A 23,146-nucleotide genomic window follows, 5' to 3' on the forward strand; every position below is an offset into this window, starting at 1 on the left:
ACCTTGACTTGATTGACCTTCAATCAATAAAACTCTACCTTCTCTGTAGCATGTAGAGATTTAATATATACATTTTTAAATTCTCTCAAATATGCAGATATGCAGAATCCCATAAAAATTAAGGACATGACATAAAAATTAAAAGACATATCATATACTAGTCTCTCTTCTTAATGTTTGTTTTTTTTTTTTTTTTTTTTAATGGGATTCTGCATCTTCTACGGATTTTGTTTTCAATGCCTTAAAGCACCACTGGGAACAAGGAAAGGGAAGGGTGTGGTACAACTGAGCTCTGAAAGGAAAGAGGTTGTGTCATGAAGACACTTTCCTTATTAAATTAAGATATATTATTCCAGCATTTTACAAAACTTTTCCTCATTTAAAAAAGTCCCTAAGTCAGAAAACTACAGCTAAACTGAAGTCACATTCTACCCAAACACTTTTAAGTTTTATTCAGAATCTAAGCAATTTCTTTTTGTTTACAATGAACTATTTTCTGTTAAGGGAAAATTCTAGCAAATTTTCTTTAGTGTTTAGCTTTCTGTAATGAACTGCAGTCTTTCCTATCACCACTTTAGGGTCATCAAGTAACCATCTAAATGACTTGTCCTAATCATAGGGATTTAGAGTGTTGCTGTTTGTCATTTTTTCCCCTTTTAAGAAAACTAGATTTGTCTCTTTTCTTCCTCTAACATTTAACAAATTAATCATACAATATATTTATAAATATAAATATATATAAATTAAATATAATAATGGCCAAAAGATGTTTGCCTATTTTGTTGTTTGTCCTTCATTCTCAAAGAGAACCATGACATCAAAGCAATGCCATGACTTGCAAGTGAATTAAGATTTGAGAAGAGAAGGCTGTGCAAAGTCACCTGCCTCACTCTCTCTTCCAGAACTTTCTGGATCCAGTTGCAAGATTAGATCGGGAAGACTGGGGATGGTGGCTTTTTTAAACTAAAGTCTTTTCCAGATGTTTTCTTGAGGCAACATCCATTAAGTGATTAAGATTAGGTGTGAAATGAAGCCAAAAATGGCTTCTTTTAACCTAGTCCAATAAATAAATCGTGGGGGAAAAGACCCTCGGGGTTTCTGGCCAACACCAAGTAATTGCTATTCATATTCACTAAACCTTTGGAACCCAAACTGTGACCAAGTGAAAGCTTGAACTAGGACCTATTTTTGGCTAATCAGTGAGAATTGGAGTGATTTGGATTTAAGGCATAGTCCTCAAAAGAAATCTAGCCCATAGACCCCAAGATATTTTGAGAAGTTTCAACAATCAAATTTTTTATTCCTTTGGAAAGAGCATCCACAAGTAATTCTGCTGCTACCCCTTTGTTTATTTAAGTGAAAAGACGTGGGATCAAATTTTGGCCCTGCTACTTCCTATCTGTGTAAAACTAAATGGATTTTTGGACTTTATCTGAGTCTCCTTAACTGAGAAATGAGCACTTTGGACAAGATGATCTCTTAAGTTCATCCCAGTTCTAATTGTGATTCCATGATCTTTTTCAAAGGTAAGAATGGAATGCATATCTTATTAGAATAGATTTAAGAGATAAGTCTTGTATTTTCAGAAAAGTGTTTCATTTTAATTCAACAAACAGTTAATAAGTACTTATGCAAAACACTAAGCTAGGCACACTCTGCCTGTTAGGATTTTCTTTTAATGAGTTATGTATTAATGAATAACTTAATTTTTTTAACTTCTGAAAGCATTTCAGGAATTGATGTTAGATTTCTTTGTCATCTGTACTTATTTTAGGACTGCATGATAAAAATCAACAAATATCTAACGAGCATCTACTATATTCAAAACTATGTTAGGTTGAGGATAGAAATCATTAGAAATTTAACAAATATTTCTTAAGCATATACTATGTGAAGGTGCTTGTTCTAGTCTCAGGCAGAAATGCAATTTAAATAGGTCAATGGTTCCTATTCTTATCAGACTTTTTTAGCCTAAGGAGACAGTATGATACAAAAATAATCATATATAATTTTATATGATAAATAGATGACATACATACAAAGTATTTTGTAAGGAGGAAATTTGTTACCTACTGGAAGAAATCAGAGAATGCCCCCTTGTGCAGGGTAGCATTTTGAATTAGGATTTAAAGAGGGTTAGGAAATCAAGAGGTAGAGGAAGGGAAAAACATTGCAAGCATGCAAAATGAACAAAACAAATACAAAAGTGATTATTAGATGCAATTAAGATTTGGTCCCAGACCTCACAGAATTTACTGTTTAATTGGACAGATAAGAATTAAGCACTTGAAAAGTTAAAGATAAGGTATTTAAATAAAAGTTTAAGAAACTAAAAAAGAGAAAGATATAAGGCAGCTAATTATATTATATAACTCTTGACAGTCATAGAGCAAACTTCAGTTGTCTTTTCCCTCATTTTCATTCCCCCTTGATCTCCTACCCCATATCTGTTCATATTTTCTGTTGTGTATTCTGGAATGGCTGCTCTTGAATTAACTTTCTTTAATCTTAAACCTCTGCCTTTCTCACTCTTTCCAAATTCTGGTACTCACTGAAATATTATTTCCCTCCTGATAATACTCACTGTACTTTATTTCATATCCATTCTCCTTGTTGAGGGAATCCAATTCCCTTTGCTTCTCATTTCTCTTCCACTCTCTTCCATTACCACCATCACTCATCAATCTCTCTCACTAAGTTTCATTCAGTCCAAATTTAGCACACTCTATATTCTGATTCAGCCCCCAGGAAATTCTCTTTTCCCAAAAAATTCAGTGCCTTGTTTATAGTCATCCTTCCCACACTAACTCCTTTTCTTGTTTTGAGGCTCAACATATTTATGTATACTTAATGACATTCAAATATCCTAACTTTCCAGTTATTCTTCTCAACTTTCTTGACCTTTTCATTCTACCTTACCTAAGGATTGGAATGATCATACCGGTTACCTTGCTATTATATACAAATGTTTCACTTCTATGTTCAAGAACTTAAAATTTTCCTCATCTGATTATAATTATAGCTTTCTAACTCACCCTGTTCCTCCCTGTGTTTATCTTTACTATGTAATCCCTTCATCCTCCAGTACTGTGCAAGGCTCTGGCTATGCTCTCCTCCTTTTCCACTCTTGTCTCAGTATGCTAGGTCAGTTCTACAGTATCCTTTAATCTTGAATCCCTTGATTCCTTGTCCTGTCATTACAGGTGACTAGCCAAACCCTAATCCTGGATTGCTTCTATTTTTTTTCTCCCTCATTCCTACTTATAAATCATTGAATGGTGCTTTAGGGAATCGTAAAACTGCACTGAGTCTATTAAAGTTTATGTTAGCTAATCTCAACTGAGCCTTCTCCATAGAATAAGAATAATCCTATGCCTTCTCCCATTGATTCCCCACCATATTCTCCATCAAACTTTTTCTTCTCTCTTCAGACTTTCCATGCCATTCCTTCTCACTGCCTCAGCCACTTGGTTATCTCACCCACCTCACCAAATTTTCATCAGAAAAATTGAGACCATGTGCTTGAAGCTCCTTCTTAGTTTTTTTCTTCCCCTTGTTCTTCCTGATGGTATTTTGATGATTCTTATCAACGTCACTTCCATAAACAGTGAATATATATACCAAGTTTCTGTCTCTTCTTTTCCCTGCATATTCTCTTACTGATCTTATGGGCCCAGTTATCAAATCTATGCAAATAATTCCAAGATTTATCCAATTTTTTCTCTCCTGAACTTCAATCTCACATTAATAACTGCCATTTCGAGCAGGACCAGGAGATCATTATATACTTCAACAACAATACTATATGATGACCAGTTCTGATGGACCAGGCCATCCTCAGCAACGAGATCAACCAAATCATTTCTAATGGAGCAGTAATGAACTGAACTAGCTATGCCCAGAGAAAGAACTCTGGGAGATGACTAAAAACCATTACATTGAATTCCCAATCCCTATATTTATGCACACCTGAATTTTTGATTTCCTTCACAAGCTAATTGTACAATATTTCAGAGTCTGATTCTTTTTGTACAGCAAAATAACGTTTTGGTCATGTATACTTATTGTGTATCTAAGTTATATTTTAATATATTTAACATCTACTGGTCATCCTGCCATCTAGGGGAGGGGGTGGGGGGGTAGGAGGTGAAAAATTGGAACAAGAGGTTTGGCAATTGTTAATGCTGTAAAGTTACCCATGTATATATCCTGTAAATAAAAGGCTATTAAATTAAAAAAATAAATTAAAAAAAAAAACTGCCATTTCACACAGGAATCTCAAACTCACCCTAACCAAAAAAATAACTTTTTATCTTTTCTTTCCACCCACTTCCCCTTCTGAATTCCTATTACTCAGGGGTACCAATTTACCTATAATATGAATCATCCAATAACTATGGGTTGCCCAGGTTCACAAAGTCAATGTTATGTCTTCCTTCCTCAAATCCTATTTATCATACAACCTTATACCAAATCAGTCACCAAATCTTATTTCTCTCCAGCATCTCTCCTAAATGTCCCCGTCTCCATATTCACATAGCTATCACCTTCTTTGTAATAGCTTTCTAAATGGTCAGCCTGTTTGTCTTTTTCCACTCCAATCCAGCTACCAAAATTAATTTTTTTTACTTTAATATTTCCAATTACATGTAAAGATAGTTTTCATCATTCACATTTTGAATTCCAATTTTTTTCTCCTTTCTTTCCCTCCTCCCCCAACACACCAAGCAAACTGATAGAGGCTATATATGTACAATTATTTTAAACATATTTCCATATTAGTCATGTTATGAGAAAAAAAAATCAGAACAGAAGGGAAAAGCCACGAGGAAGAAAAAACAAAATAAAGGTGAAAATAATGTACTTTGATTTCATTCAGTCCCTACAATTCTTTTTCTGAATACAGAGGACATTATCTATTCCAAGTCTTTTAGAATTCTTTTGGATCACTGTATGGCTGAGAAGAGCTTAGTCTATCATAGTTGATCATTCATACAACTTGTTACTGTGTATAATGTTGCTCATTTCACTTAGTATCAGTTCACATAAGTCCAAAAAGTGGTTTTTCTAAGACACAAATCATACTCTATTCAGTAAACCCAGTCATACCCTGTTACTTCCAGGATTAAATATAAAGAACTTTGGCCTTTAAAGCCCTATGTGTACTCTGTACATATGCTATTCCCTGCACATAGCATCTCATCTTTGTGCTTTTGCTCTGGCTGTTCTCTTTTCCTGAAATGCTCCCTCTCTCAACTTTTAAGTCTTAGAATCCCTGACTTCCTTAAAAAATCCAGTTCAAGATTCACCTCTTCTAAGAATCCTTTGCTGGTCATCTTCCCTTCCTTCCTCTCCATGGTGACTTTTCATTTACTATGTATTTATCCTGTATGTGCTTATTTATGTATTTTATCTCTGCCATTAGAGGCTCCTTACTAATATGGACAGCAGTTGTGGATGGTGGTATTTTGGGAGGGGGGGGGGAATTTTTTTAAATTGTTTTTTGCATTCCCAGGACTTAAGTTATGTGTTCATTATGTTCTGAACCATGGTAAGCACTTAATGCTTATTGACTAAATAACCAACAAGACAAGGAAGTAATATAGAGTGATATGTTCACAATAAGGAAATGTGCTGGAAAATTATATTTTAAAATTATTTTTCTTAAAGTGGCTAAAATATATCAAATAGGGGAAAAAGTGGCTAAAATTTTTAAAAAATTACAATGATTACAGGACCAAATTAATTTTCTAGAGAATTTTATTTATTACCTTCATCAGATCCTGCTATTGGTTTTCCTGTTGGCAATAAAATTTCTTACCACAAATTTTTCTAAGACAACCTATTTCTTGAACTGCTTGTGCATAGTGTCTTCAGTGAATACTCTGTTAGTTTCTGTTTGATTTTTCTTAGGGTATGTACTATTAGCCCTACAAATCCCTTTGGTCCTTTTTCAATCAGAAAGCCAATGTATAACCTGTTTTCCTAATTGATTTTACTCTCTCTTTCCCTCCAGAATGGCTGCAATCTGTTCAAGCCACCATGATTCTTTCCATTATATTCAGCGTCCTTTCCTTGTTCCTGTTCTTCTGCCAGCTTTTTACTCTCACCAAGGGTGGCCGATTTTATATCACTGGAATCTTCCAGATCCTCTCTGGTAAGTTATTATCTGTAGAAAGATGGGTGGGCTAGTAAGGGAAAAAAATGATTAAAAAAGAAGAAATAAGTAATATACTCACTGATCTTTGGAATATACTGAATATCATTAGTACAATGATCTTTGGAATGTGAGGGTGAAAGAGTATTCTGTTTACTTCAGAAAGTGAAGATAGAATCTGAGGAGGAGATTCTGAGAAAAGTGACTTAGAAAAGTGACTCTTAAGCCTGGGTATTAAGCCAACTTTCCTAGTAGCTGCTTTATTTTAAGTCATTAGCTGTTTACTACTTAAGAAGTGAGGAGACCATTTATTTTTATCTTAATTGGTCTTTGTTTCATAAAATATGTTCTTATATAAAATCTGATCTGTGGAATTAGACATAACACATTCTTTGTACTGATCCTAAATGTCCTTGCATCATATTATACAAGGAAGTGGGATCACTTCTGCATAGGATAAGCTGTACTTACCTACACACACACACACACACACACACACACACACACACACACACATCAAAATGGACTCTGGCATAGAGCAGGGGTGATAGGTATCTAGAGAAGGGTAATAACTAAGAGAGTGAGTCGACTGGAGACAAGCGAAAATCAAGTGAAAGAAACTGGATTATTTGTCCTGTAGAAAAAAAAAAATACTAAGAAGAAACATGATAACTTTTTTTAATGAACTTTTATGTGGAAAAGATATTTGACTTAAGAATTATATTCATTCAGCAAGCATTTATTAATCATCTCCTGTGTTCTCAACACTATGCTAAGCTTGAAGAATACAACAATACAAAGAAAAGCAAAAGATAGTCCCTGCTCCCAGGAAGCTCACAGAGTATATAAAGGCAAGATATATACAAGGTTAATAACAACAACAACAATAGCTAGCATTTATGTAAGTTATTAAGGTTTGTAAAGCACTATATAAATGTAATCTAATTTTGTCATCACAACAACCCTAGAAGGAAGATGCTATTTTTACCCCAATTTTACAAATGAAGAAACTGAGGCAGACAGGGTAAGTGGTTTGCTCAGATTCACACAACTAATAAGTGTTTGAGACAGGATTTTAACCTAGATTCAATTCAACAAATATTAAGCACCAGAAACTGTGCTAAAGACCAAGGGGAAGAAAAGGAATACAAAAAGATACTGCGGATACACTAGATAGTCTCTACTCTCAAGGAGCTTACAGTCTAATGGAGGAGGCAACATGAAAACAAATGTATGCAAAGCAAGCTATGTATTGAATAAATAGAAAATAATTGAGAGAGAAGGCACTGGAATTGAGGTGTTAGAGAAGTGTTCATGTAGAAGGTAGAATTTTAATTGGAACTTAAAAGAAACCAGGGTAGTCAGTAGTCAAAAGTAGAGAAGGAAGAGAATTCGAAACATAGGACAACTAAAGAAAATGCTGAACTAAGAAATTAAAGGCCTTGTTCATAGAACATCCAAGAGAACTAGTATCACTGAGTGAAAGAGTTTCTGTCAGGGAAGTAAGAAGACTGGAAAGTTAGGAAAAGATGAAGTTATGAAAGGCTTTGAGTTGCCAAAGTATTTTGTATTTGCTCTTGAAAGCAAAAAGAAACCACTGCAGTTTTATTTGGGGGGTAGTTGAAGGGAAAGAGGTTATGACATGATCAGACCTGTAAAATAACCTTTAAAAGCTGAATAGAAAATAGATTGGAGTAGAAATATACTTGAGATAGGCAGACCCACTAGCAATCTCTTGCAGTAATACAGAGGTGAGATAAGGGCCTGCGCTAGAATGATAGTGTCAGAGGAAAGAAGGTATTTTAAAGACATAACAGCTTGGATGTTACATAAGGGAGTCAGAAATAGGGAGGAATTCAAGATGACTGTTAATCATCCTGAGTGACTAAGTGACTAAGAGGATGCTATGTACTTTACTGTAATGTAAAAGAGAAATACTGGAGAAGATAGGAAGGAGAATACTGGAGAAGAAGAAAAGATAAAGAATCCTGTTTTGGACATATTAAGTTTATCTATTAGTCATCCAATTTAAGATGTCTGAAAGACAATTGGAGATATAAGATCAGAAGTTAATGGAGAGGAAGCAGGAAAGAGGTTGATTTGAGAATCAGCAAAGAGGTGGTAATGAAATCCATAGAAGCTGATGAGAGCACTCTGAAGTAATATAGAGGGAGAAGAGAAGGACTCAGTACCTCTAAGGAATCTTGGAGATACCTATGATTAGAAGGCATAATTGAGGTCCAGCAAAGGAGATAAAGAAAGAGCTGTCAAATGGGAAGAGGAAACCCAGGAGAGAGTAGTATCCCAAAAACCTAGAAAAAGGAGAGTATAAAGGAAGAAAGAGTGATAACAGTGTCCGTGGCTATAGTATATATTACTATAATAATATATGTTGTCAGAGACAAGAAGGATTAAGAAAAGGCCTTTGGATTTAGTTAACTATGATCATTAATAACTTTGAAGAGATCAATTTCATTGAAATGACAAGGTCACAAGCCAGAATGTAAAAAGTTAAAAAAGGAGAAAGTAGAAGAACCTATTGTGAAACACATTTTTTAGGAATTTAACCACAAAGAGCAGAAGATACATATGATAATAGCAGGAATAGAATAATCAAGTAACAGGGTTTTTTTTCAGGATAAGGAAAACATTGGCATATTTCTAGACAGTAAGAAATAAGACAGTAGAGAGGGAGAAATTGAAATTAAGTGTGAGTGGGAATAAGAGAAAAGGCAATCTGTTAGAGATGGGATGAAATGGAATTGCTTGAACAAGTAGGGCATAAGCTTTGATAAGGATTGAGACCATTTTCTCATGTAAAAAAGAAGAGACACCTGAGTGATAGAATATAAGAGAGGGAAGAAAAGGGAACTCAACATAAATGGCTTCATTTTTTTCTTTAAAATATAAGAGAAGGTTCTCAGCTGAGAGATTAAGGGGAAGGAAAACTATGGGAGGTTTAGGTAGGGCTGAAAAGGTTTGAAAGAGCTGCTCTGGAAAGTAGAATAGTATTGATAAAAGGACATGATTGCTGAGCAGCAATGAGGGCCCATTTCAAGCTAGGTAATATAAATTTGTAGTGAAGCCAGTCAGAATGATTGCATGATTTTCTCTACCTTTATTCAACAGCACATGTGTAGGCACAAAATCAGGAATATAACATGGGGTCTTGGAGCTGAAGAAAGAGGAAGACAGTGAAGAGTTGAATGGGTTCAACAAGGAGTTAAGATGGGAAAAGAGGAGAGAATGGTTAGTACAAGGGAGATGACCTGGTAGAGAATTGAGGGGTCAAAGGGTTGGAGATCATGATAAGGATGAAGAGTAGGTTTATATAAAGAAAAACTGAGTGAGGGAAGAGGTGAAAAATCAATAGGTTAGGTTAAGGAAATTTCAGAATTCTTGAACAGAGGTGGTACATTTTTGGTGATGGTAAGATTGAGGGTGTGGATAAGGTGGGATGGGGGAGTAGTTAATTGAGGATTAGACAACTGAGTGGTTAGGATATTTGAAGAATACTCAGTTTGTATGTTGAAGTCCCCTAGTATAAGGTAGGAGTTGGGAAGGAGAGAAATATTGTAACTCAGATATCAGACTCATTAAAGAAGGAAGGAGAATGACCTGAGAAGGCAGGGGTGGGGAAGAATTCCATAGGCATAGAAAGAATTCCAACTACCAGGAATTTTATTGGGTAATTAGGATGAATAGCATGAACTTCAAAGGAAGATAGGATATTTGTTGAAAGAGGAAGGGGGAGAACTTGAAAGTGATGATGGGGAGCAAAGAGTATTTAAATATCCTCATTTTAACCAGTGAGTCAAGGAAAGTGAGTTAAAGTGCACTTGGTACTGAAAAGGATGACCAGAAAGGCTGTATCATCAGGCGAAATTCAATAAGAATCAGTAGATGGAAGAAAAGAGAAACTTATTTAAGATGGAGAGGTTTGTTGCCTAAGGAGCCAGCATTCCAGCTGGCTGGAATAGGATAGCATAGTAGGAAGACTCAGAGTTACGATGAACTTTTGGAACACCAGGGGTTGTTGAGTTTCAATGATCTATAGATCTTCCTCACTCCATGTTCAGTACTTTATCCATTGTGCTACATAACTGCCAAAATAAAGATAATCAAGGGAAAGATGCCAGCATTATAGGTGATTGGAAATGATTTCTTGTAGAAAATGGAATTTTATCTGAGACTTGAAGTCAAGAAATAGCAACAAAGAGGGACAGTATGCCATATATGAGGGACAGCCCATGAAATTGCTCAAAGCTGAGAGTCTTAATATCTTATGCAAAGAAAAGCAAGATGTCACTGGATTGTAGGTTACATGGGAATGAGGTGCAAAAAGTTATTTTATATTTGATCTCAAAAAGGATAAGGAGCCACTGAAGTTTATTGAATAGAATCGGGACATGGTGAGACATATATTTTAGAAAGATCACTTTGGCAGCTGAATAAAAATGAACTTGATAAAGAGTGGGAGGAGATAAGACAGTATGACAAACAAAAAGTTTTCTGTATTTCAAGTGAGAGTCCAAGAGGGTCTATATTGACAGGTAATATCAAAAGAAAGAAGGAGGCATATACAACATATGTTATGAAGTTTAAAATGAGCATCTTGACAATGGATCATTCAAAAAATGAGTAGTCAAAGATAATATCTAGGTTTTGATCCTGGATGAGTGGGAGGGTGGTAGTACTTTCAATAATAAGGCAGTGAGGAAGAAAGAAAGGTTTAGGGAAAAAATAATGGAATTCAGTTTTGGCCAATTCAAGATATTTGGTAGATAGTTGGAGATGCAAGTCTGAGAGGTTAAGAGAGAGGTTACAAATGGAGGAAGCAGATTTGACAGTCAATCAGTCAATAAACATTTATTAAGTACCAACAGGGATATTAGGAAAAACAAAAGATAACTCTTGCTTTCCAATAGCTTAGTTGGAGAGACAACAGACAAACAATTATATGTATAGGCCATATTACATACATAATCAACAGATGAGATTTTAGCTGGAATTTAAAGAAAACTAGGGTAACTTGTAAATAGGGATGAGATAGAAGCACAATTCAGACTTAGGGGACAATGAAAATGCCCAGTTTGGAGATAATATGTCTTCTTTAAGAACAACAACAAGGCCAAGAGAGATAATTGAATCTTAGGGAGCAGATGAGACAACTAAGAAAGATAGTATGAAGGGAGAAAAGGGTGTGAGACAGAGATCTAGGAGATAATCCATGGTTGAAGGGCATGACTTAAAGTTCCAGCAATTGATACTGAGGAGTACTCATATAAGTAGAAAAACAAGGAGAGAATAGTGTTTCAAAAACATAGATAGAAGAGAGTATCAAGAAAAAGAATGTGATGTAGGTTGGAAATGATGGGAGTAATGGAAGGGGGGGACTTAGAATGTGTTAGAAGACTAGAAAGGTAGGAAGGGGCCAGATCATGAAGGGTTTTGAATGCCAAACAGAGGATGTTACAGTTGATTCTGGAGGTGATAGGAAACCACCAGAATTTACTGATTGGAGCATGATATGGTCAGCCTTATGCTTTAGGAAGTTTACTTTGATAGTTGAAGGAATGATGAATGGAATGGGAAGAGATTTGTGTCAGACAGACCAAGACTGAAACCAACAAACCTTAGAAATAGATCAATATATTATATATGGGGGAGTGAGAGAAAGAAGGAAGATTTAAGAATGATAGATTGCAAAGCCTGGATGACTGAGAGGATGGGAAGTTAGGAAGAACAGAGGACTTGGAGAGAAAGAAAATGTTTTTAAGATGTTGAAGTTAAGAGTTCAAAGTGTCTAACAAGTAGTTAAGAGATATGAGAATTAGCAGAGAGGTTAGAGTAGGATAGAGCTGAGAATCATTAGCATATAGATGATAACTGAATTCATGGGAGTTAATGAGACCACCAAGTGAAATAGGGACCAGAGCAGCATTCGGTGGGACATCCATGTGGTGGCAAAGGGAAACTGGAAAAGAACAATCAGATAGGAGAGAGAAAATCCAAAGACAAGAATAACATTAAGAAATAGATGATCAACAGTGTCAAAAGACAGAGGTGCCAAGAAGGATGACAATTGACCTTTTCTCAATTTGGTAATTAAGAAGTCTTTAGTAATTTTGGAGAGAGAAATTTAAGTTTAATAAAAAGGTCAGAAGCAAGGTTGTAGAGATTTAGAGAGGGAGAGAAAAGGAAGTTTCCTATTATAGCCTTATCAAAGAGTTTAGCTACAAAAAGCACTAAAGATTTGGATGATAATGAAGATGGAGGGATCAAGTGAAGGTTTTTTTTTTTGAGGGTGGGGCAGAAATGGGTTATTTGTGGATAGTATGGTAGCAACCAATAGATGGGGAGAGACTGATGATGAGAAAAAATACAGATGTGGAGGAAACTGCATGTTCATGCAGAGAAGTCAGCCTTGGCAAGAAGAGCCACCTCTTCATATGAGATAGGAATGAAGAGATAGTCACAGAAGGCCTATGGGTGTTATGTGAGGGAAGAGAGAAGGGAGTTCTTGGCAAATGGCTTCAAATTTTTTTCAGTAATATATGAGACAAGATTCTTGATTGACAGAATGAATGTGGAGGTAGAAGGAGCCACAGGAGTTTTGAGGAAGGATAAAGTGTAAAAAGATTGTCTTACAGCAATGAAAACCTAGTTGAGATTATGCACCATAAATTTTTTCATCATGGTTTTGTAATTTATTTGAAACATAATTCAAGCAGGTTGTGGTAAAGTAAAATAAACTCTGTAACCACTTTGTACTGTTTAGTGACTGGAATGCTTGAGTCCACCAAGTATAGACAGTCTCTCTCTTCCTTGGACAAGTGTCAAAATACTGACAATCTCTCTTTTCTAGACCCCTTAAGTTTTATTTGTTTAGTTTTGTCTGGCTACATGACCTCATGAACTTCTTTGTGCATAAGGTTTTCTTGGCAAAGAAACGCATTCTCCAATGTGTCCCCATTTTCAAATGAGGAACTGAGTCAAATAGGACTTAAGTGATTTCTCCAGGGTCACACAGTTAGCAAATCTGAGAACAGATTATGAACTAAGATCTTCTTGACTTCAGATGTACTCTAGCCATTGTACCATGTAGCTGCTCCAGACTCCATGAGGATCATTGTCTTATTTGCCTATGCTATTCCTTCACTGTCTCTCTTCTGAAATATAATTTCATATGTTACCATTCCCAAGTTTACAATATTTTAAATTTTTATTTATTAATTTGTGGTCTCTAGTGATCTATTAGCAGCACTTTAACTCAGTCTATTACTTCTAAATCATACATGTAATATTATTTCAGGAAAAGTTTCCCTATAGACAATCCCAGTCATAGTGTATATGTTCTTGTAAATTTCAATCTCATACACTCCCTGTGTCACTAATTTTGAGAACTATCTTTACAGATATTAGGCAGTCTAATCTACCTAATTGGAAAATACCAAAAGATCTATAGCTCTCTTATTTAGTTAGTTATTAGATGTGCTTAGATTGGCTGAAAATTAGGTATGTAAACTTCAAGTTATTCATTTTAAAGTGAATATAATAAAAGGGTATGTCATAGCACCAAAATCCCTTATTACTATTTAGCATGTCAATATTGTTTATTTCCTTTTAGTTCTGAGTAAAATCAAAACATGATCAGTGTGAGGAACTTTTAACTATTCAACTTTTCCTACTCATTTTCATTATTTCTTTTTGAAATGTCACCATAAGTATCTTTTAGATATAGATTAAGAAATTGTCTAGGAAGTAAGAGCAGAGGGTGAATAAAAAGAGCAGTTTCTTCATTGGTCTCTCACTGGTTTTAGTTTCACTAAAGCTGGAGTTGGAAACCATTTTAAGATGCTGATTGAGCTAGATCTTGTTCTGGGATGTCAAGAGTTGATACAAGAAAGGACTGAGCTTAATTCTGTTTTTATTTCTGTTTAATAAATTTTTGTGTAGTATATTAAGGTTTTCAAATATTTTAGATTATCTTGTTTAAATGTCACAGCAACCCTGTGAGGTAAGTACTACAGCTATCATTACCATCCTTATTTATAGTTACACAGAGAGGTTTAATGGCTTTCACATAATTGCACAGCTACTAAATGTCAAAGTCAAGAGATAAATTCAGGGCTTCACACTTCCAAGTCCAGAAATCTATCAGTTCTACATAAAGCTGTTACCCAGTTTGGAACACTAAACAAAAATGAATCAAATGCCATAAAAATATTTGTGAGAGACAAAATTTGAGAAATTATATAAAGTTATCATAAGAATTTTTATAACTTCATGCTGGTGGCCCTTCTGATGATTTGAGGAAAGTACTCATCAACTAATTCTAATCCCCAGTGCCTAGCATCAGTCACAGCTTTCAGTTCAAAGTAGGTATTTCATAAATGCTTATTTACTGAGTTGCAAACAGTCTATCCAGCTCATTATTCATATATCTGGCCAATGGGCTTCCAACAGTGTTTTGACAAATAGGCCAAAGATTACAAATCTTGCTTACATTGTGTGAATTGTGATGACTTTATTTGTTCTAATGTCTGGCTCAATGTCAAGCATTTTCACCAACTGCAGTCTAACAGATTCTGACAGTGGAAAAGCTAATAAAGCCTAATAAAGGCAGCAGAGAAGCAAAGTTTATAGGTGGTCAAGAATTGGACCGTGTCACATTCCTATATAACAAAGGGATTTGTGTTCTTTATGACTATTATAGATTCAAGAGATGAGTTAATTCCAAAAAGATTGATATCTCAAGTCCCAAAGAGTAAATTTCTATGGTTTTCAGGTTTTCCTTTAAGAGACCAATATAAACTTATAGTCAAGATAGCTGCCTGAAACATAGGCAGCCTAATTCTACCTAATGTTGAACATACCAGAAGTTTGTTTATAGCAAATAGAATAATGATTTAGAAATCAAAGGAGAAACTACAGTGAATTCATCTAAACCAGAACTACACAAAAAGTTAGCCAGCAATCCATAGATAGGAAAGGAGTCTGTCAGGAAAGTTATCTCTGGAAGTAGACAAATCATAGTGTCAACTTTGAAAAAGCCCCACTCCTCCCAAGGGAGTGGTAATTGAGAACAGTGGGGTTGGGGAGTAAGTGAAAATGTAGTAGTAGAACAACAATCATAGACTATAGAGAGATCAAGAAATATTTAAACAGAATTAAAGGATTAAAAAATAGAAGAGCATGTAAAATATCTGATATTTTAAAAAATTGAATTAGGAAGAGGTTCAAGGAGAGAGAATTTGAACTCCCAAAAAACCCATTTTAAAAGCCTGGGCACTATACTTCAAGGCAATACAAATAATACATTACCAGATCTATTCAAAATAGAAGATAAAAAAGATTTAAAAATTTAATCAGTTTGTCAGAGATAAAATCTAGAGTCCCAATGTCAAAAACAAAAACAAAAAAAAAAAAAAAAAACTGCAAGTATCCAAAAAGGACTTCAAATACCAGGTATCTACAGTCAGAATCACACTTTATAGATTCTACCATAAATGTGAGGAAATCTTAGAATGCAGTGTCCCAAAAGGTAAATGTGTGTGTGTTAATAGATTTACAACCAACAATAAATTACCTTGTAAAGATAAGTATAATCCTGGTGAATCTGGGGGAAGTAAAGAGCTTTAATGGAATAGAAGATTTTTAAGCATTTCTTAAGGAAAGACCAGAACTGAGTAGAAACTTCCAAAGGTAATTTGTGTAATTGAAAGAGACTATATGATGATGCAGTACCAATACTGTGCTGGTAAAAAAAAAAAAAAAAAAAAAAAAGAAAGAAAAGAAAAGAAAAGAAAAGAAAGAAACAATTGTCCTTTGAAACCTTAATATCCTAAAAGGATCTTGAGAATGCTAAATTAAAAAAAAAAAAAAAAAACAGCATCTGGGTATAAAATACTTTTGTTCTGAAGGTTTCAATAGGGGAAAAAAAGGAAATGTAAAAACTATCAGTGTAAAAAAGTAGAGAAAAAGGCGTAGAACTTGCTATTTCTTCTAATTGGAGGTTATGAAAAGATGATACAAATATTGGGGAGGGTGAAGGTGGACACCAGATGAACCTCACTCTTATTTGAATTGAATAAAGAAAGGAAGTTTGTTAAACACGGACATTTACACATAAAAAGTTTCCTGTAGAAATACATCTAACTCCATAGGGAAATGGTGAGGAGGGAAGGGAGGGTTAAGAGAAAGGAAATTGTCACAAGCAACAAACTTCCTGTCCTTGAAGGGAGAATTAAAAGAGGGAAGAAAAAAAGAACTAGAATCTAAAAGATTTATCACCTGGGCGATGGTTAAAAATTTTTGGTATGTCTATGAATCTATTTTTTATCTACCTACTCTTGGGCAGTGTAAATAAACAAGTTTGAACTAGAAATAAACACCAAGAAAGTAGCATAGATTGCCTTTGGGAAGCTCCATTGATGACCCCAAACTTCTCCTAGAAGCAAAGGCCCATCTTTTTAATTCCAGTATGATATGGAACAACAAAGCTTCCAAAGAAATAAAATCAAATTTTTTTTTCAAAGAAATGTGTTACCAAAAAAGATGAGAGTCGGTCATGTTGTGAGAGCAAAGAATGTATCCTTGAAATATTAGGAAGAAACATTTTCCTTTTTGATCTGATTTTTCTTGGGCATCATGATAAATGATGAATTTAGAAGAATTGCACATGTTTAACATATTTTGGATTACTTGCTGTCTAAGAGAAGGGAGTGGAGGAAGGGAAGGAGAAAAATTTGGAACACAAGGTTTTGCACGGGTGAATAATTAAAACTATGTTTGCATGTATTTTGAAAATTAAAAACTATTTTTAAAAATTTTAAAGTGTTAGGACAGAGTAGAAAAGGCTCCCAGGACATTGTCATACATGGATGGGTCATAATCTGCATTAATGGGAAAAACATCTACAGTGATAATGATGGGATTCCAGCTTTGGCTTGGAAACAAGAAAGCCAGAGTAAGGCAAGTTCTTGTGACAAGAATTCACAAAACCGAGTTTTCTATGGCAAAGAATAGGAACGTTTATTTCTGAATATCACTACTCTCTTAGTGGACATAAAGCTTCTAATACAATCAGATTTGTAAAGCACTTTGTTGAGAGTACTTAAGTTTTATGGGCAAATCCTAGGATCTGCTTGGGACTATTGAAACAATGGAGAATTTTTGGAATTGAATAGGTTCTCTCCATAGAGAACTTAATCAGTAGTGGGTGTTATCAATGGGGGTGGTCTCTCAGGATAATAGAATGAGGTTGGATATCCTGTTTAAGCTTTCTTCTTGAGAGAAAGTTTCTTCAGGCTTCCCATTTCAATGACATTACATATTCTTCTGAGTATGTCAGCACTTATAAAAGTCACTTTATCTCCTTTTCTGGTCTTGAAATAACCCAAGCTGACTATTCTAATTGAGTTTTTTTCATTTCTGAAGTTCTGTCAAGCTCTAGAAACAACACAAATAGGTGACTTTTCTAAGCTTGTATATATATTCACCAAAAATTTTCATCTCTTTATCTGTAGGCTGGAGATTCAACCTGGAATTTCCCATGGAGTTAAATACCAACTGGGATACGTAGATGCTACCATATTTCTCAAAAATCTCTCATATTTCCTTCTAACTGAAACCCTGTTTGTATTATAAACTTTTGACCTAGATTTAGCTTATGCTTATTATTGTTATTATTTAGATTTATCACTTATCACATCCTTTGTAGGCAGCAAACTATTAGCTCCTCATTCTTTAACTGCCCTTCACTAAAGTCAAATCATATACTCCTTTTAGTAAGGTAGACTGTTGTTCAGGTGACAACTTCACATTTTCTTTTTTTTTTCTTTTTGAGTTTATTAAATATTTATTAAATAAGACTGAAGAAACTCATTTTTCTTATCAAGCTCCCTATTTTTATGTGCAAGTAAACTTCACTGTTACTAAATATACAATTTCTTGTAAATGTAACAAGGGATGAAACAAATATTTTAAATGTTTCAGTTGAGAGAAAGATAGTTGATTTCACCACTAACCCATCATTACTCCAGCTAAGCTGCTCCCCAAACTTGGAAACATACCTGTACCATTAAACTCTCCAAGTTGGAATCCAGTATTTGTTTTCTTCAAAAATTTTTCTCAAAAGACGGTTACATTCAGATTCTTAGCCCTTTGTACCTCACTTTCTCTCCAGGCAAATATTTAGAAAAATATTAAGTCTCACTCTCCTAGGCTGCTCATAGATAAGTTCAACTGTCATCCTCAACATTTTATATTAAAGATAAAGCATATTTAAAGATACAGTAACTTTGGAGTGAGTTGGATGAAACCAACTAAGTTAGTCATACATCTATGAATCTAAAACATATTTATTAAATTTTTACTTCAAGAAAATTGAATTTATCACCTCTTTTTTCATTTTTTTTTTTTTAATATTTGTTGTTGCTCAATTGTTTTCAGTCATGTTCAAATATTTGTAGCCCCATTTGGAGTTTTCTTGGCAGAGATACTGAAGTGTTTTGCCATTTCCTTATAATCATTTTATGGATGAGGAAATTGAGGCATACAGGATTAAGTGATTTAGCCAGGGTCACACAACTAGTAGTTGTCTGAGGCCAAATTTGAACTCAGAAAGATGAGTCTATGACTCCAGGTCCTGATACTTTTATCAACTGGGCTGCCCATCTGCCCCAAATTTTAATGTACTTCATATTTAATTTTTATATCATAATTTCTTTGATTCTACTTCCAGACCTGATTTTTGTTTTTAATAGTATTTATTTTTCCAAATACATTTAAAGTAATTTTCAAAATTCATTTTTGTAAAAATTTGTGTTCTGAATTTTTCTCCCACTTTACTTCTCCCCTCCACAAACTAGAAAGCAATGTGGTATAGAATAATAAATATGTGCAATCTTTTATATTTCCATATTTGTCATGTTGAACTTCACACTTTCTTAAAGAGAAGATCCCCTCTCAAGGGAAAGGAAATTATTTTTTCTAGGAGTAGTAACTTGAGAAAAAGGAGGCTAACAGGATAAATATACTTGAAGATCAATGGTCTTAAAAATAGTCATTGTGGTACCAGCAGATTAGAACTATGGCTCCTTCAAATTGCAACATGTCATTAGCAGTTGTTTCCTTTCTCAAAGAATTATTAAAACCTTAGTCAGTTTTCTGTACGTAAAAAAGTACAGTAGCAGTTTGTGATTCTAATTAAGAGTTCTGAGACAATTGCCTAGCTATCTAACAGAGACCAATGGAGTAGGAGTTTTCTTCTCTTACAAAAAAAAAAAAGAAAACTATCTGGACCTTATTAATTCAACATGTTCCAACTTATGCACTTTGTTAAAACAAAGTGGCAGTGTACAAATAGCTCAAATAGTATTGAGGTTAAATGTAGGTGGTCCTAGGGGCCATCTGGGAAATTCAGTATGAAAATAATCTCAGTGGCATGTTGAATTTATAATGGGATCTCTGGTAGAAACTCAAAGAGCTTGTTTTTAGTGATAACAGAGTAGACTTTGTGTAGGCATAAACTAGAGCTGTTGATATCAGTGTGTTTTTCACCCTCTATTTCAGCAGAGATGTGACTGACATTATTGACATGTTGGTCTGGAAAGGCTGCTATACTGGGACTCAAAGTGGAGTCTTCTTTGCCTTCATTAAAGAATTCTCATTCTGAGAGAGGAGAGAATACTTTACTTTCTTGTTTGTCTTGTATGCATTCATCCTTATCTATGGTTCAGAGATATACCTCATTCCTTATATTAGTGGAAGATAAGTAGACAAAGTTGCAACTGATTAGCAAATTTACTAATATATTTATTACATAACCATTCCAGACTCTTTTCATTTCCTTTTTTTATTTCCTTTGTATATTTTTCTTTCTTTGCCTTCTTTTCCCATCCTTTTCTTTAGTTCATTCATTTATTTTCTTTTTTCTCCCCTTCCTTTTCCTTATATATTATCATAAGTATTGGAATCTTTGAATCATAAAATTGGAAGGGATTGAAAAGGTTATTTGGTCCAATTTCGGCGTATGGGAATTCCCTTTACAACATCTCAGCTATGATCATTAGGAAGATATTGCTTATATTGAGCAAAATTTGCTTCTATAACTTCCAACCTTTGCTCTTTTTAAAGTTTACTCCATTAAAGCCAAGAAAAACAAATTTAATAATGGATTATCATCCATTCCTCTACCCTTTCTTTTGCCAAGCTAACCATCCCTAGTTTGTTCAAGTTATCTTTATATGATTTTAACATATTTAATGTATTGGACTACCTGCCATCTAGGGGAGAGAGTGGGGAAGGAGGGGAAAATTTGGAACAGAAGGTTTTGCAAGGATCAATGTTGAAAAATTATCCATGCATATGTTTTGTAAATAAAAAGCTTGAATTAAAAAAAAAAGTTATCTTTATATGCTATGGTGTCTGTTCACTGGTTACCATCCTTGAGGAAAAATTTTTGTCACTATGCTTCCTAAAGTGTAATTCCCTATAACTAAACACAGTATTTTAGAAGTTAAGTGTTCTAGTTATTACAGTGAGAATACTACATAGCTCTTTCTGGACACTTTTCCTGGGATTGGAACCTATGATTTCATCAATGAACATTGAATATTGAAAATATGATAAGGGCCCTTCATAAGAATGAAGGACATTTTCTTCTTCTGGGGTTGATTTGGTATGGATAAGAGTGTCTCTTATTTCCAAGTTTCATTTTTTCCAGACTCTTCAGATCAAAGAACACTCAGGGCTTATTTAGGTGCAGCCTCTTCTCTGCAAACAATTATAGATGTGACTATAATGCCCTCTGATGCTCAGATTCCACTTTTGCTTTTCTGATTTTATATAACTTCGTTGACTAAAAGCATTGAAATAAACATCAGAATAACACTGACAATTCATTTCTTTTGTGGAGTTAGTAAAAATAGTGAATAATGAAGATAACCCTCCTGATCACAATATCATCTTTCTAAGAATTTGTGAAAGGCAAACTCCATGTTATTTTTGTCACTGGCTTTCCCTAAAATTATAGAAATCTAAAAGCTGAAGGAACAGCAAGAATAGAGAGAATGATTATAGGAAATATATTGAAAACATTTTTTTCAGTGTTTTGAAGAAGTAGAGTAGAGGAGCTATATTTTCCTTCAATTTTTGTGTTTTTTGTTTTGTGGACTAAGCCTGCAAATTTCACTGATGTTGGGAACTTCCAATGAAGAAACTACCAATCAACATCTACTCTTCTAAGAGTGTTACCTGGAACCATGAGAGGTTGGGACATATGCATAATTGTAAAACCAGTGGATATCAGAAATAGGACTTGAACTCAGATCTTTTAAATTATAATTCTTATTTTGCCTAATATATTCCATAATAGTTGGTAGATGCTCAATAAATGTTTAGTGACTTAACTCAAACCATCTTTACCAAAGATTACTGTGTAAAATTGATTCTTTTCTCATACCGTGTGACTCTTCCTTTCACAGGCCTATGTGTAATGAGTGCAGCGTCAATCTACACAGTGAAACACATGGAGTGGCAGCACAACATGGATTATGCCTTTGGCTTTGCTTACATCCTTGCCTGGGTGGCTCTTCCTTTGGCTCTCACCAGTGGAGTCATCTATGTCATCTTGCGAAAACGCGAATAACCCCACACCCACCCACCCAAATTGCCTGTAGGAACTTCTGGATATCCCTGTGAAAGGGAAAGGAAGACAATGAAACATAAAAAGAAATAACCAAAAATCCAAACCAAACCACAAAAATGGAGGGAGGTTACTGTGTTGATATGTATATAATATCTATGTTTTTTTTTTTAAAAAAAAAAAAAACTATTTATAACACTTTCTACATGTATGTATATAGCATTGTTTGCTTTTGTCTTGATGGTATGCCTTGAGCTAAACCCTAAAGAAGTGCCTAAGAAAGTTGAAATACTCACAGTATAATCAAAGTTCAATATTTTCTTTTAGTTTTTCTTTGAAATCAAATGATAACTTGATATTTTTCCTTCCACCTTCCACTCCATTCCTTACCACCCTTACCTGAAGTTGAATGCATCCCACATATCTGTACCACTTTCACTCATTTAGAAAATAATTTATGCCTATCTAATCCCAAATGGGCAAAAACTAGAAGCCCCTTTATGCTGTATGAATTAAACAAAAATGTTAAATTTCCAGGGGCTAGTTCTCCCTTGAAAAATAGAATCCATGCAGAAAGACAGCTAGCAGTTTTGAAGTATTTCTCCCTTTCATGTAGGTAAATCAGTGACAGCCAAATGAGCTAAGCCATGTCTATAAAATGGTGCTATGTATTTGCCATTCCTTATATTGCTAGACATTTAATCTACTCACTGGAAAACTCAGTTAACAATTTTACAAGATAAGGTAAATGGAGAATTGAATAATTCTGTGTAATATAAATGGCCTACAACTGCTTTTGTATTTGGGCTGCTATTATTTCTTTCTTCTTTTATTTTTTAATAAAACCATCATACTCCCTCCTTTTTTTTCTTATGACAAGCCTCTAGACTCTCCGGGGCCATGAACACTCAGGGCTCATTTGGGTGCAGTCTCTTTTCTTTACTTCAAAGGAATGTCTGGCAATGACTTGTATTGGCAAACAACTGTAGATGTGTATGCAGTGCCTTCTGGATGCTCAGACTCCAAACCTATTTTGCCTTTCTGATTTTATACAATTTTGTTGACTAAAATGCATTGAAATAAACATCAGAATAACTCACTGATATTTCATTTCTTTGGTGGGATTAGCAAAGATAGCAGATTAAAAAAAAAAAAAAAACAGTACAGAGAGGGAGGGGGTTGGCAAGAGCAAAGTATTAATGGTATCCTGAAAGGTAGGTCTTTCTGTTTCTGTCTTTTGGTTAGAGCATGTTGCAGAGGGCCAAAATCAAACTATGGTTCTTTACCTTTTTGCTCATCAGAGAAACTATTAAAGATACCTAATAATTTACTACTCT

The 23,146-nt window shown here is 34.5% G+C and overlaps 1 protein-coding gene across 2 annotated transcripts in view; it reads left to right on the forward strand.

The window, feature by feature from the left end:
* PMP22 (peripheral myelin protein 22) overlaps positions 1-22,909 on the forward strand; it is a 50,152-nt gene extending 27,243 nt beyond the window's left edge. For both annotated transcript variants that reach the window (XM_003768869.4, XM_023502840.2), the window contains 2 exons: positions 6,017-6,157; positions 21,649-22,909. In XM_003768869.4, the coding sequence (XP_003768917.1) occupies positions 6,017-6,157; positions 21,649-21,812 (305 nt within the window). In that variant the 3' untranslated portion in view covers positions 21,813-22,909. The remainder of the gene's footprint in view (positions 1-6,016; positions 6,158-21,648) is intronic.
* The last annotated feature ends 237 nt before the right edge of the window (positions 22,910-23,146 follow it).

This window comes from Sarcophilus harrisii, chromosome 4 (assembly GCF_902635505.1).
Source record: "Sarcophilus harrisii chromosome 4, mSarHar1.11, whole genome shotgun sequence".
Lineage (NCBI taxonomy): Eukaryota > Metazoa > Chordata > Mammalia > Dasyuromorphia > Dasyuridae > Sarcophilus > Sarcophilus harrisii.